The 15107-nt window shown below is 43.3% G+C and overlaps 1 protein-coding gene across 9 annotated transcripts in view; it reads right to left on the bottom strand.

The window, feature by feature from the left end:
* Positions 1-3102: 3102 nt before the first annotated feature.
* The window catches only part of ATXN1 (ataxin 1), a 265370-nt gene continuing 253365 nt past the window's right edge, over positions 3103-15107 (bottom strand). For 8 of the 9 annotated variants that reach the window (XM_074944837.1, XM_074944831.1, XM_074944836.1 and 5 more), the window contains one exon: positions 3103-7984. In XM_074944837.1, coding sequence (XP_074800938.1) covers positions 7454-7984 — 531 coding nt within the window. In that variant the 3' untranslated portion in view covers positions 3103-7453. The remainder of the gene's footprint in view (positions 7985-15107) is intronic. The other variant, XR_012638150.1, reaches the window with a different exon arrangement.

A 15107-nucleotide genomic window follows, 5' to 3' on the forward strand; every position in this document is an offset into this window, starting at 1 on the left:
CACTAGACTTACCCACATGAGGACTTTCCTCAAGTGCCAGGGCTAGTTGGCCAGTCCAAGCCTGCTGGCTGTCAAAGACTGTGACACTGATACTACAAAATTATTTTCAGTAGCTAATTTGAATGGGAAAAGTTGGAAATTCCCCTTTTCAAACACTGCAGAGAGAACAGTGTTCACAAAAAGTTAATATTTTAAAAAAGCCAGACAGAAATACATACATTAGTGAGTTGCAACATTAGCTGACTGTCTGCGAAAAGTTATACCTGCTGCCTTAATAAGATTAGCAACTTTGCTAAGTAGCCAAAGGGCCAGACAGAAGACATGAATTCAACCACTTGCAGCCACAGTTACAGAGATCCAACAACTACTGACTTCAATTGGAGAGAGAGAGAGAGAGAGGGAGTGTGTCTCTCTCTAAAGCTAGAATCATCAGGCTCTTTATTTTTAAAGCAAACAAACATCAGGGGCCAGATCTAGCTGGCTCCTGCTGTTTTCACACAACCCAGTAATACAGCTTCAAAGAGTGAGTAAGGATTAATGCAAACAACACTTCCAATGCACGCCTGCAGCATGGTCAAGGGAAAGGGCACAGGAGCTTTGACCACTCAGAATAGAAACAAACGAATGAACAACAAAAAAGTCAACCTTGGATGAAGCCTCCAATTAATTCTCAGTGGAAGACTTGAGTGCTTTCAGATAACGATGAGTAAAACTATAGCAATCTTAGAGACTGTTATTGTATAACTACTTATTGGCTGAATGCACTTCATTCTAATACATTTGTTGGGGCCATTCTTTTGGGTGTCAAGGGGTCATTTTAACGTGGTAATTATTTTTCCCCATGTGACTGTTAGGTATCAGAACTGAAGCTTGCATTACAGGCTGTCAGGGGAGGGAGAGAAGGGTTCTGAAAGTTAACTGTTTATCCCCGCGGTGCGTAGGCTCGCAGCTGTCCAACTTGACCTTTGGCCAAGGAAAGGGCCCTTTCCCTGGAAATTGCTCCAGGATTCTTTCATTTTGGCCTGTGAATAACATGAATCTCTAAATCAAATGAGAAAGAACCTGTCCAAGCTCAGAGCATATCTGGAAAAACTGAAATTCATGTCTTTACCTCCTGTTTAAATGAGGTGGGAGGGTGTGTGTACACAAAAGGCCATGTCTCGTTGGATATTACTCTTATTTACTGGTAAGCGAGGATTCCTTGTTATAAACACTTCTTGTTCAAGTTATAGTCTTTGGGTTGATTGGAACAGGAAGTGCTGAAAATGTAGAACAGCATCCCAGAGGGAGTAAGGAAGTTACAATGGCTTCAGAATCTAAACTACACAGGGTGCTTAAAGATATATTTTCAGCGCAGGAACAAACATTCCCCCCTTTCCCCCGCATCAGGATTTATGTGATATGAACAGAAAATTGAGCACAGTTGTTCTTTAAGAGCCTTTTAACTATATAATTCTTCCTGTCCAGAGCCAATACAAATCAGATCATCTAAACGTGACAGTTTCTATATACAAAACACATGTAACTTTCAACCTTTTCTGCTTTTGTATTTAAAAAAAAACTTTTTTTTTTTTTTTTTTTACAAACAAGGTATGAAACACACTGTTTCAACAGATCCATCTCTTTTTCAAACACTGAATGAATCATTCCAACATTCATTTTTCTTTTGTGCAATTTTTAAAAACATTACCTGTACTCCTCAATGTGAGTGCTTCCAAAAAGTTTTTTTTTGGTAAGCTTCTCAAATTAGGTTTACATCAAAAAAATATTCCCACAAGGTATAGTGCTACAAGAAAAGATCCTATCAGTAAGGTAACACATCTGAAGCGAGGTCGTCTATGTAAAAGAAATTAACTCTGGAGTAGAGGTGTGCAACTTGTTTGGAATTTCCTTATCAACAGAAAACACAACCCTGTCCTTGAAAAGGATATGAAATCAACTGAACATAATAGTTATTTGCTTTTATATTCATATATATGTGTGTGTGTGTGTGTGTGTGTGTGTGTGTGTCTGTGTCCACATTTGTGGGTGGACTCTTTTTTATTTCAGGATTTTGGGGGTTGGGAAAAAAAAAAGCCATGAAAAGAAAAGCACTGACCACACACTGCTAAAATTCCTTTGCTTTTCATATCAACACTGGGTAAGTCCACAGATTGGCCTCTGCTGTTGTCTGGTGCTGTCTCCACTTTCCCGTTTTTGCGTATGCTTCATAATAGAAGTGACAACAGGAGGTCAAATTCTCATCTCAGTTACACGCATGCAAGTCTGGACTAACTCCACTGATGTCAACAGTTACTCCAAACATATCGCTGTTGTAACTAAGATCAGAATCTGGCTCTAAATGATCGAGCCACTAATTTCTGTAAACACTTATACCTGTAGTTAACATTAACATGTAAGTCCCCCTGCCTTCAATAGGCCTAATCAGATACTTAAAGTTAAGCATGTGCATAAGTGTTGGCAGAACTGTGGCCTAGTGCCCATGGCATTACATACTAAGAACCCGAGTGAGTGCTAGTGAAATAACACTATTAGTATTTTTAAAATAGCTCAGATTCGTTCTCCCTGAAACATTTTTTTTTCATTTTAGTAGTCACATGCATTAACAGAATTTCATCATTTTCTTTACCATTGGCAACATACTTAGGTAAAATTAATCTCTGTGCAACGAGAGAGTCTCATGGTAACCAACAGCTATGGTTCACTTTGAATCTGCTGCTTTGTATTGCAATCTATGTGATATCTACAAAATTAATCCACGAGATGCAGGAAATCCAAACTTGTCCTTGAAATTGTACATCCCTACTCCAGAGCAGTAAAAGTGCTGCTTCTGGTCACATCAGTGTACCACACATACGCCAGCCCCGTCCCTGAGTAAGAGGTGTGAAAGGTTTCTAAATGTTCCTTGCTTTAGGGAAACAAGAGCAGTGATGTCACTTCCTGGTGCTGAGAAAATGACAGAACAACGGTTTAACCAAGTGACGACAGGGTTAAAAAAAACGGAACCCCCCCCCCCACATACATTAAAAAAAATCCCCCCCAAACCCCACAACAACGATGTACAAAATCATTAAACAGTTCAAACAAAAATCCAATTTGGGTTTCAACTAAAGGACTTGAGGTAAGTGACATCAAACTCCAAATTCCCCATGATGTGGCCCAGACAAACTGAAACGATGCCTAAGTTAAACACTATAAGGAACAGTCATTATCTAGAGAGAGATAGAGAGAGAGATTGTTTTTTAGAAATCCCTATAAAGAGGTTCTTGTTTATTTTTTTGTTTTGCCCTGACTAGATTTCTTGGTGATTGTATTCATTTCATTGTAAACTAAACAGGTCTGGTACAAAAAAAAAAAAGACGACTTGTCAGTTAATATTGCAAAGTGGACACTGTAAAGAGGCCCATGATTAATCCTTTTACACCGAACTCACCTAAATATTTCTATGCCCGTGATTGTTATTTTCACTGTGCACCTCAAGGCACAAGAATTCTAGCCACATCTACACTTAAAAATCAGATCGACCTAGCAATGTTGCTCAGGGCTGTGAAAAATTTCATACCCTGAGCACCACAGTTAGGTCCACCTAATCCCCAGTGTAGATGTGGCTAGAATTCTTCCACTGACCTAGCCCTACATCACAGAGAAGTGGATTCACTACGCTGACGGAAAGCCCCTTCCGTCTATGTAGGAAGTGTGTACACTACTGTGTGTGGCAGAGCTGTAGCTATTCTGCTGGAGAGCACACATACCCTTACTCCTTTGAGCTATCAATGGGGCAACTCGCCCCACTGGATTAAGGATTTACTCATGTGAATAAGGGGTCATGGCTCTGCCAAACTCCAGATGCCACCAGGCAAACCAGATTCAGCCAACTGAAAGTAGTCACTTCTTTCTGTCCATTTAGGGGTGAAATTCCCTCCTGTACAGAGAGCCAATACCAAGTTAATGCACCAGTTAGTGACATAAGTGGTGTATAGGCTTTGTGCTGGCTTTTTGCACAGGGGTGAATTTCACCCACATTGTACATCACGCAGATGGTAACATTCATATACAAGAGCATGTAAAGTATACGTATATTATATATATAAAGTAACAGTTACAGGCATAGTTTGAAGAGAAAATGACACTGATGGTGCTGTAGAAGGCTGCTTTCACTCATGTAAGAGACGATGTTATTTACTCATGACTGAACTGTTTGTGATTTACAGGTCCCTCACATTCTCAAAATTCTTATCCCCCCTTTAAAAATCTTTTTTTGTGTGTGTGGGGGGAACATCCACTAAGCCTTTTTCTGGATCTTCTTCTTTATATTGCGGAGGCCAGGGTCTTACATTTGAAAGAATATGGACCATCCAGGGCCATCGATCCATGTGTGCCACACTTGTTAACTACATACAGATTCTGTGCCCCCAATCAAGGGAGGTATAAGGCCCTAAACACTTTTTTTTTGTTTGTTTTTTTGTTTTTTGGGAGGAGGGGGGTAGAGAAAACAGTGAAAGAAAACAAAAAGGTGAAAGTGGAAGAGGGTGTGAGATCTAGCTACCACCACGTGGGTGGGTCTACATTGGCACATAAAGTATTGCACATCCTAAAAAAGCAAAAGCACAAAAAGGGACAATTGCTTGGAAGGAACCAATTATTTCAGAATTCCTAAATCTGAAATACCAGCACAGAACTAATACATTCCTATTGCTCCAAACTTTTTTTATTTGTTTACTGTTAGTGTTAGTAGAATAGATCCAGTCAGTTTAAGAGTCCCTGCTTCTTTATTAGCCAAAAAGATGTGTGTGTGGTTTTATTTCAGATTTTCTGAGTATGTGTATTATGAATATAGTGGTACTAACGTGAACTAAAATCTAATTCTGCCCACATCTTTCTATTCTTCTTACCATCAAAGGTTAAAACGTAACAAAAACAAAACAAACAAAACAACAATAAATTGCAAGTGCCCTGAGCGGAGTATATGGAAGATTAAGCAAGTTCTCTGAGCAGAAATGTTAAAAAAAAGTACAGCACTAGATAAGCAGTGTGACCATGAGAATGAACCTGCTCAGCTATTTGGTAGCCTGCTGAGAGGTTAATGAAATTCAAGAAAAGTTTCAAGCTATTTTAAACTTATTTAAATGTTTTTGGTGCACCGCAGAAAATGGTATAAAACCAGTTAGTTCTGGTGTGAGCTAAATTTCAAGTAACGAACAGAAGAACCAAAAAGCTGGGGGGGTTTCAGATTTTTTGTAAATAAAGGAGCTGGAAATACTGTATTTTAGGAGAGGGAAAATGAGATTTTTAAGGAATTTGTTCACTTTAGATACTGTATCTCTAATTAAGAACTTTTATAGCCTACTTCTCCCTATTAGTACAGCTTCTTCAAAAGTACTTGAAGGATGCAAACTCAATTACAAACCAAAAGTAATAGTAATATAAAGGCTTAATCCAAAGCCCACTGAAACCAATGGGATTGAATGCAATGGGCTTCAGCTCAGACCTGAAGTGCTTAGTATTTGCACCTCCTGTAGAAAGATGTGGGCCAAAGATGCACAGCACCTCTAAGGATCCGGCCCTACCTTTGTTTCAGATTACCGGGAACAAAAAAGACTTAACTGTCTGAAACCCCCATTCCCTCTCACTGTTTTGTACCAAACTCTGAAATCTAGATTGTATTTCAACTGGAAAATGTCATTAAAACAACAAATAATAATAATAATAAAATAATAACGGTTGTTGTTTTTTTTATAAAATCCTGCTTATGTGTAGAGATGTCTTTTCTGGAAAACTCTCTCAATGTATCTGAAGAAAAATTCTCCGAGTTGTCCTGCTAGGACCTGGTTCTGTGCGACAGATATGGCAGAAAGACCAAAAATGAACTTTAAAGGAACGTAACTCTATAAAATGGCATAGAGCTTAGGCAGGTTAGTAAATAATTGCTACATTTGTTTATGCTCTCTCAGTCCCCCTCCCTTCCCCACAACATTATTAGGTAAAAACTGCAGGAATACCACACAAATGATAAACTCAAGATGTGCAAATTGCAAGATTCTTTAAAGTCCATCTTTTTCAAAAACACTGGACAATAATGATTTTTTTCCTCTTTCCTTTTTCCTCTCTCTTATTCTTTTATTATCTGTCAGCTCGCATATGCCTTTAACTCTTTCTCAAGCATTAAAGTTTTAAAAGTGCCTCCTATTAAGTAGTCCTTTGTGGACAATGACTGTCACATACTAGTTCAATAATTCACATTCATCCCTTTGAAACCACATTAAAATTTCCAACATCTTGCTTGTGAGAAAACTCTACATAGTCATATGTAGTTAACAGTGTTGAATAGATTCTTTTTTCCCCCTCAAACAGATTAAAGTGAGATACAGTACTTATTGAGTGTTAGACCAGGATGCTCGACAAGAAAGCGTGAACAGCATTTTAAGTGCTTAAAGACATTCTATGTTCATCTTCAACATCCGATTCCTTGTGTCACACTGAATTTTGAAAAAAGTGGCACCAGTTGTCCATCGTCATGAACTAAAAACAGTACTAGAGTTAAAGACAAAGATTTGCAACCTAAATGCAAACAATTTATGTCTGCGCTCTCAAAGGGGCAGTACGTGTCTACCTTGTGGAAGCAAATGTTAATGGCGTAACCTGATCAGTTTATCTAACACTGCACAGAACCAGGAGTTTCCCCTTAGCTAGGGGACCCAACAAACTTTAGGCTTCCCTCGCCCTGGCTATGTCATTAAGAAAAACAAGCAGTGTAACAATGCAAGCATAGGACCTTACTGAATGTTACACTCTGGCAATGGAACTGCACTAGCAAGCTGAAAAGAAACATCTGCGTGGCAGTCACTTTATGAATAAAATTCAGTGCAGTCGGACCCCATGGGGGAAAATATATATACTGTAGAGCCTTGACTAAGAGTTGGTTTGATTGTGAAATGTGTCAAAGACTGTCTGATCCTTTTTTAATAATGTGTGTGTGTGTGTGTGTGTGTTGGGTTCTTAAGAGTTCTCTCGGCACGAGAGAACCTCCTAATGACCCAGCCAGGGAGCGGCAATCCCTCCTTGGGACTGAAACACACACAATGCATGCAGTGCAGTTTATCTCTGCTACAGTTCCCTTCTCGTCACCTCACAGAAAAAAGAACAGCTGGAGTCTGCTCTACACTAGGTGACAGAAAACAGGAGCCATGACAACACATTCATTTCCACTAAGGGTGCGTGAAGCAGATACTGCCCCTTCTGTAGCTCTCAATAAACCTAGTCACTGACAAAACACTTGTGGAAAAACATATGCACCTGTCTCCTGCATAATACCAGCTGCAACTATAACAACAAGGTTATAACATAAACCTAAAATAAGATGATAACATGTAAATACTGGGTTATTTAGTCTACAGTACAGTAATCTGGATAAAAATGACAAGGGATAGCCTAATTTCCTTTTCCCAAACAGCCTTTACTTGCCTACGTTAGATCGACCTTCAATGCAAATTTTAACCTCCTGAGGAATAAAAGAAGGCTTGGGAAGAGTCAAAGGTGGTTCCTCTTCTGATTTCTCTAGTTTCCGTGTTTCAGGGGCCGACCACCTCCTCTTCCTCGTCGCCGTGGGCTTGCTGGGTTCTGTTTTGGTGAGCAAAGGTGCTGCAGGCAATCCTATTTTGTCCAGAAACTTCAGTTCACCATTCTCAGATAACATCTGTGCACTTCCCTGATTAATACCATTTTCCTGCTCCACATACCTGTGTCTACTTCCAGCTAGACTGTCATTCTTTGAGTGCTTCAGCAAGATACTAGCTGAATCCATGGGCTGGCCCTTTTTAATAGAGCCATTCTTCAGATTCTTGAGAGTAAGCGATATGCAGACATCCCCAACTGAGAGTTTGGAACATGGCAAATCAAAGAGCTGGCTGGTTCTCTCAGGGCAGCAGGATGACCAGCCTTGTCCAAATACAAAAAAAGGGTATTCGACCAAGACTTCAACGCTGACCTGTAGAAAGAGAAGAAAACAAGAGAGAGAGGGGGAGAGAGAGAGAGAGAGAGAACATGAATCTGAAAACACTGATTCACTACAGTATGTTCTCAGCACACACACAGTTACGGTCAGCTCTTTAGTTTTAGCTGGAGAGACTGATAAATACGTGCCCTGTAAAAGCTTATTCAGTATCCATAATGTCACTACACTGGACATTACACTTAATGTTTGTCCTTGTTAAAATGGCATTAACAAGCCCTCTGAGACTGGCCAATCCTCAGCACAAAACCACAACGTTTGAGCCTTATCTTTATCATCTGCTCAACGACGTGCAATGAAGCCTGGGCAAAAACAGTTAGGATACCATTTATTAATCCTTTATTCACTGTGCGTTTATTTTATATAGCCTGCCATTCACATTTCCCTTAACCCTTAGAAAGTGCGGTTACTCACCCTGTGCACTAACTGGAGTTCTTCAAGATGTGTGTCCCTGTGGGTGCTCCACTTTAGGTGTGCATGCGCCTCTGATCGAAGCATTCTGGTAGTAATGCCAGTTCTGCCAGGGCATGTGCCCTACACATCCTCGTGCCCGGTACCGAAGCTATACAGGGCTGTGTGGGCAAATTGCCCTCAGTTCCTTCTCTACTGTAAAGCCACAGAGGCAGCTCCGAAGCAGAGGGAGGAGGGCAGGTAGTAGAGCACCCATCGGGGAACACATTTGAAAGAACTCCAGTTACTGCACAAGGTGAGTAACTTCTTCGAGTAGTGTGCCTGTGGGTACCCCACTTTAGGTGACTCCCGAGCAGTAACCCTTTAAGGAGGTGGGAATTTTGGACCAGGCAATGCAGTTCTTTCTTCAGTGATGGACCCTGCTCCGCACAGGGGAGGGAGGAGCGAGGATCAGGGTCCATCACTGAAGAAAGAACTGCACTGCCGAATACCGCATCTGATCTTGCAGTGTGAATTAGAGCACAATAGTCGGAAAACGTGTGCACCGAGGCCCATGTTGCAGCCCTGCAGATTTCAGCAACTGGAACATCTTTGAGTAGAGCTACTGATGTAGACTGTGATCTGGTAGGGCATGCAGTCACTTTTAGGGGAGGTGTAAGCTCAGCAGAGCCACGGCAGGCAATAATCTGTTTAGAAAGTCTGAGTGTGGACAGGCACACCCTTAGAGCTATCTGCAACAGAAAAAAAAAGTCTTGGGGTCTTCCTGAAGGGCCTAGTCCTGTCCAAGAAAAAAAGCTAACACCTGCTTAACATCTAGTGTAGGAAAAGCAAACGGACGTGGTTTAGGGAAAAAATGAAAGATGACTAGTTTGGATGATATGAAATTGAGAGGAAACCTTAAGTAAGAACTTTGGATGGGGTCATAAAAATACCTTCTCCTTGGGGAACAAGGGAAAGTCTGCCATTAGAGCCTGTATCTCCCTAACCCTTCAAGAAGAAATGATGGTCACCAAGAAGGCAGTCCTCATAGACTGATGTAACAGCAAGCACGTAGCGAATGGCTCAAGGCAGGGCCATCCTTAGGCATATGCAGAATACGCAGCTGCGTAGGGCACCACAAAATGTGGGGCACCAAATTGCCCCAAATTTCACGGCGCCCTACGCAGCTGCATGCTTTGTATGCAGCAGCGTGGGGGGCCAGCCCCATCCCCCAGCTGGCCCCCCTGTGAGTTCCTACAGGGGCATGGGGCCTGGGACAACTCCCTCTGCCCCACCTCTTCCCGCCCTCACTTTCCACCCCTTCTCCGAAGCCCCATCCCCCAGTGACGGACACAGCCCAGGGGATTGGCGGGGGGGGAGGGGGCGGGTTTGCATCGGCAGCAGGGGTCAGGCCTACCCCCGCACTCACGGGTGGTGGTAGGAAGCAGAGCAACCCAGCCCCAGCCCGCTCCACTCCGCTGGCTCCACACCCGCCAGTGTGTGTGTGTGTGTGTGGGGGGGGGGGTCGGGGGGATGGACCCCTTCCCCCGAGCAACACGGCTGGGGCAGGAGGAGCGGAGCGGGCTGGGGCTGGGTCGTTCTGCTTCCTGCTGCAGTCACCAGGCCCCCCACTAATCCCCCAGGCCGCTCTGGGCCTGTAGGGTACATAAACAGTCCTGAGCCACCCCTGGAGACATTGAAGATGCAACCTGGTATTTTGTGTCAAAAAAACACAAGCTGCCATGTGTCCCAATAGTTGCAAACATGTCCTTGCTGGAACTTGAGAGCGGAGCTACGCTCTTTGTAGAAGAGTCTTTAGAGCAGAGAACCAGCTGAGAGGGAGATAAGCTCTGCGTATTATCAAATCTAGAAGCGCTCTATAAAGAGAATTTCTTTTGTAGAGGTAAAGATGGATTTCTCTAGTTTTATCGGCAGGCCTAGACTTCGGAACAGTGAAGTTGTTCAAACTGCCAACCATATCTCTCTTGAGGAGCCAATTGTTGAGGTAGGGAAAGAAAGCTAATCCTAGACAACAGAGGTAGGCAGCTACGACCTCCATGACTCTAAAACACCCTTGTGGTGGATAACTGGCTGAAGACTAGGACCCAGTACTGGTAATAATTGTGATTGAGAGTGACACGAAGAAATCTTTTGTTAGAAGGCTGAATCACTATGTGGAAGTATGTATCTTTGAGGGAGGGAATTATAGCTGCTAGGGACACCATCTTGAATTGCCTGAGACCTAGTCTCAGCCTCCAATCCTCATTTTTCTTGGGTATCAGAAAATATCTTGAAGAGTACCCTTTTCCCCTGTGTTGAAGTGGGACTGGCTTTATGGCTCCCAGACGTAGAAGAAGTGATGAGATCTCGTTTGTCAGCAATTGCTCATGAGAGGGATCCCTAAAGAGGAATGGAGAAGGAGGTTGGAAGGGCAGAGTGGATGTAAATTGGATAGTATAACCCCAAGTAATGACCTCCAATGCACATCTGTCTGATGTTATAGCCTCCCATGCTTAACGAAATAGAGAGAGGTGTGTCCAAATTGAGGAAGGAAGGTTCTGTTGTGCAGCTGATTAAACCTGGCCATTGGCTGGTCTGGACTTGACCAAATCATCAAAACTGATGTTTGGACGATGTTGAAGACTGAGATGAAGCAGCTGAGGTAGTGATAGGGTTTTTTTTTAAAAAAACCTCAACCTCTTAGCCTGTGGTCCCGGTGGCCTAGGGAAGGCAGAAAATTAAGCAGGATGGGATCTTTGTGTCAACTGACACCTGCTAAACATCCTTCTATTTTCAGGTGTGTGTATCCCTAAAGACCTACGTGTTGCTCTCGAGTTCTTTAGGGTATAAAACCTGTCACCTGTGAAGTCTGTGAAAAGCTTCTGGCCATCAAAAGGTAAATCTTCCAGAATCAATTGTACCTCATGTGGAAACCCAGACAACTGAAACCAGGAAGCTTGTCTCACCACTACTGCAGCAGAAATAGACCTGCCTGCAGTGTCCACCGCGAAGAGTGAAGCTTGCAGTGCAGTTTTTGCCAAAAGTTGACCTTCCTTTATTATGGCGCTGAACTGTTCTCAATGTTCCTGTGGTAAATGATCAATAGAAGCATTAAATGTCTCGTAGTTCTGGTAGTCAGATTCTGACGTCAACTCTTGGTGGTTAGCTATCCGGAAGTGTTGCTGACAAATAACTCTTTGAGCAAACAGGTCCAGACACTTCTATTCCTTATTATAAGGGGTGGCTTTTGGGGTATGCTGCCTGCCCCCTCCGTTGACTGCGTCCATGACAGGAGTTTGGCGCTGGATGAGAAAATAAAAGATCAGAATCCCTGGACAGGATATAGGTGGGTTTTTTTTAAATCAGCCCTCTTGCATGTAAAGAGAGCCACTGCTGGAGTTTGCCAAATGGACTTGGCTGGCTCCAGGAGAGTTTTGTTAATTGGCAGTGTCACATGTGCTGAGGTAGAGGTGTGCAATGCATCCAGGAGCTTGTGATGGGAAACCTGGATGTCTTCCAGGGGAATTTGCAGGGCTTCATCAGGTCCTGGAATTGTCTAAAGTCATCAGCTAACGATGGCACTGGTGTGATGACTGCCTCATCCAGTGATGACGAGATGTTTGTGAGGGGGATAACCTTCCTATCTGCCCTTGCCTCTTGCTCCTCAAAGGTTTCCTCCAGCTCAGAATGGGGAGGAGGGGTGAATGGTACCAGAGAATGAGGTCTTGTGTGTTCCCTGTGGGACTGAGTTGAGGTCTCTCAAAATTGCTGGCAGTACATTGCCCATGGATCCCAGTTAGGCCAATGAGGGAGACCATAGCCATGGGGGGAGGAATCCAACGCTGGTCATCTCAAGTGTTGGAAGGCAAGGCTCTGGTGTCCTGCCTCTGCTGTTGCATATGCAACTGGGAATAACATCTCCTGGAATAAATTGCAGATCTTCCACGTATTGCATCAGAGGTGACAATCCTTCCTCATGGACAGTTGAAAATGGAGAAGCAGGTCTCCCAGAAACATAAGCAGTCAGTGATCCATGCAGCCTTGACACCGAGAGACGTCCAGAGTTTGCAAGGAGTGGAGACTCAAGCTCATTCGGTACCATAAGGTCTTTTTGGGTACTAAAAATCCTGTGGTATCAGACGCACAACAGAACTCAGTACTGGCACCAATGGTGTTGCAGAGGCTGTTGTGCGAGGCACTGACATCGGTGCCGACGAGACTGGGGATTCCATTGAAGCTGGTCTCTTCGTAGTAGCAGTCTTTGGTATCAAACCCTTTACCGCTTGGCACTTAGGTGAAGGCTAAACATGCTTCATGGTACCCGAAGTACTTGGAGCCTCACTAGCACTCATCTCAGGGCCTGAGGTCTTATGTTTTGCTTGGCTTATCTCCTTTCTTAAGCTTGGAGAGGAATGCTCTTAGTATCGGTGGTGTGAACATAAGAACGGCCATACTGGGTCAGACCAAAGCCATGCAGCCCAGTGTCCTGTCTACCGACAGTGGCCAATGCCAGGTGCCCCAGAAGGAGTGAACCTAAAGGTAATGATCAAGTGATCTCTCTCCTGCCATCCATCTCCACTCTCTGACAAACAGAGGCTAGGGACACAATTCCTTGCCCATCCTGGCTAATAGCCATTAATGGACTTAACCTCCATGAATTTATCCAGTTCTCTTTTAAACCCTGTTGTAGTCCTAGCCTTCACAACCTCCTCAGGCAAGGAGTTCCACAGGTTGATTGTGCGTTGAGTGAAGAACTTCCTTTTATCTGTTTTAAACCTGCTGCCCATTAATTTCATTTGGTGGCCCCTAGCTCTTATATTATGGGAAAAAGTAAATAATTTTTCCTTATTCACTTTCTCCACACCGCTTACGATTTTATATACCTCTATCATACCCCCCTTAGTCTCCTCTTTTCCAACCTGAAAAGTCCTAGCCTCTTTAATCTCTCCTCATATGGGACCCGATCCAAACCCCTAATCATTTTAGTTGCCCTTTTCTGAACCTATTCTAATGCCAGTGTATCTTTTTTGAGATGAGAGGACTACATCTGTACACAGTATTCAAGATGTGGGCGTACCATGGATTTATATAAGGGCAATAATGGTTATCGGTACCTCAGTCAAGCACAGTGTTGGAGACAGGGGTTTTAGTGCTGTCTTCCCCCTGGAAGTTCTTGGTGACTGTGATCTCGATGATGATGAGACAGACATGGAGGGTCCCTATACAGGGAAGTTCTCTACCTGGGTCCAAAGCCTGCTCCATCATTAATAATCTATAATTAATCTCCCTGGATCTTACTTTAAAAGAAGAGCAGATTTTACGCTTGTTGGGAACGGCAGAGTCTCCCAAGCAACAAATGGAGTGAGAGTGCCTGTTACTAGCAGGGATTACTTCTTGACAAGAGAGGCACCGTTTAAATCCCGGGTAGCCCAGCATCCCTGACAGAAGAAAAATTGTTCCAACCCCTCAATAGGGGAAAAAGAAAAAAACAAAAATGTACTATTTATTTATTTATGATAAGAAAAGTGGAACAAACGTTCCAACTATAAGGTACTAAGCCAATTACTACTAAGAGCTAACTACAAAGCTAAAACACTAATAAAAAGAGGGAAACAGGTACAAAGCAAACAGTCATATGCTAGACTACATCTCTGGCCAAAGACACTTGAGAAGGAATGAAGGATGGTTCACCCACCCAGCCCTATATAGCCTCTGTATGGGGCAGGAGGATGTGTAGGGCGCATGTGCCAGCAGAACAGACACTGCTACCAAAAATCTCCAGTCAAAGGTGCAGGAACACACACACACCTGAAGCAGAGCACCAACAGGGGCACTATTCAAAGAACAACTCTGGTATCTTCCTGAATGTCAACCAAATGAATGATTATAGGAAGACTAGTGTGGCTGGGGCACAGGATAGAGAGAGAAGAGATGTGGGTTTTATTCCCAGCTCTGCCATTGACCTGCTGGGTGACCTAGTACAGGTCAGTTAACCGCTCTCTGCCTCGGTTTCTCCATTTGAATAATAAGTATAATGATACTTACCCTTCTTGTACAATGGTTTGAGATTTGCAGATTTACAATCTAACTTATGGCACAATATTGATAACAGCTGTCATGAACTCACATTCCCCTAGTGTGATGCAGAGAGAGAGAGCGGTCTCTCTAAACCCTCCTTCCTTCTCCTCTCCCATGTAAACCCTCCCCCAAATCCTGCTTCTCCTGTTCCATTATCTCCAAAAATGCCCTTTGTTCTATTTCAATTGCCCAAACACCAGCACATTGCTAAACATATTGTTCCACTTCTCTGGCCTCCCCTTCTCTCCTCACTAGTCTATCCAAAATGCCGCTGCCAAATTCATCTTCTCTTCCCACCTCTCCTCTCCTCTCCCTTCTTGAAACTCACCATTGTCTTTCAGTCTTCCACATGCAGCTCAAGCTTCTCCTCAATACCCCGAGAAAACCTGCTATAATACAGAAATACAACCCCCTCTGACTGTACACCCAGAGTTGTTACCTACCATCCCACACTGGAACCCATATAGGGTATCATCAAACAGCTACAACCTATACTCAAAGGGGACCCCATCCTGAAAGAAATCTTTCCTGAACCCCCCATTCTGGCCTCCAAACAACCTCCCAGTCTCATTATCAGAAGCACACTCCCCACAGACCAGGACACACCAACTCAAAGCGGCACCAGACCCTG

The sequence above is a fragment of the Natator depressus genome, chromosome 2 (genome assembly GCF_965152275.1).
Source record: "Natator depressus isolate rNatDep1 chromosome 2, rNatDep2.hap1, whole genome shotgun sequence".
In the NCBI taxonomy this organism is placed as follows: domain Eukaryota; kingdom Metazoa; phylum Chordata; order Testudines; family Cheloniidae; genus Natator; species Natator depressus.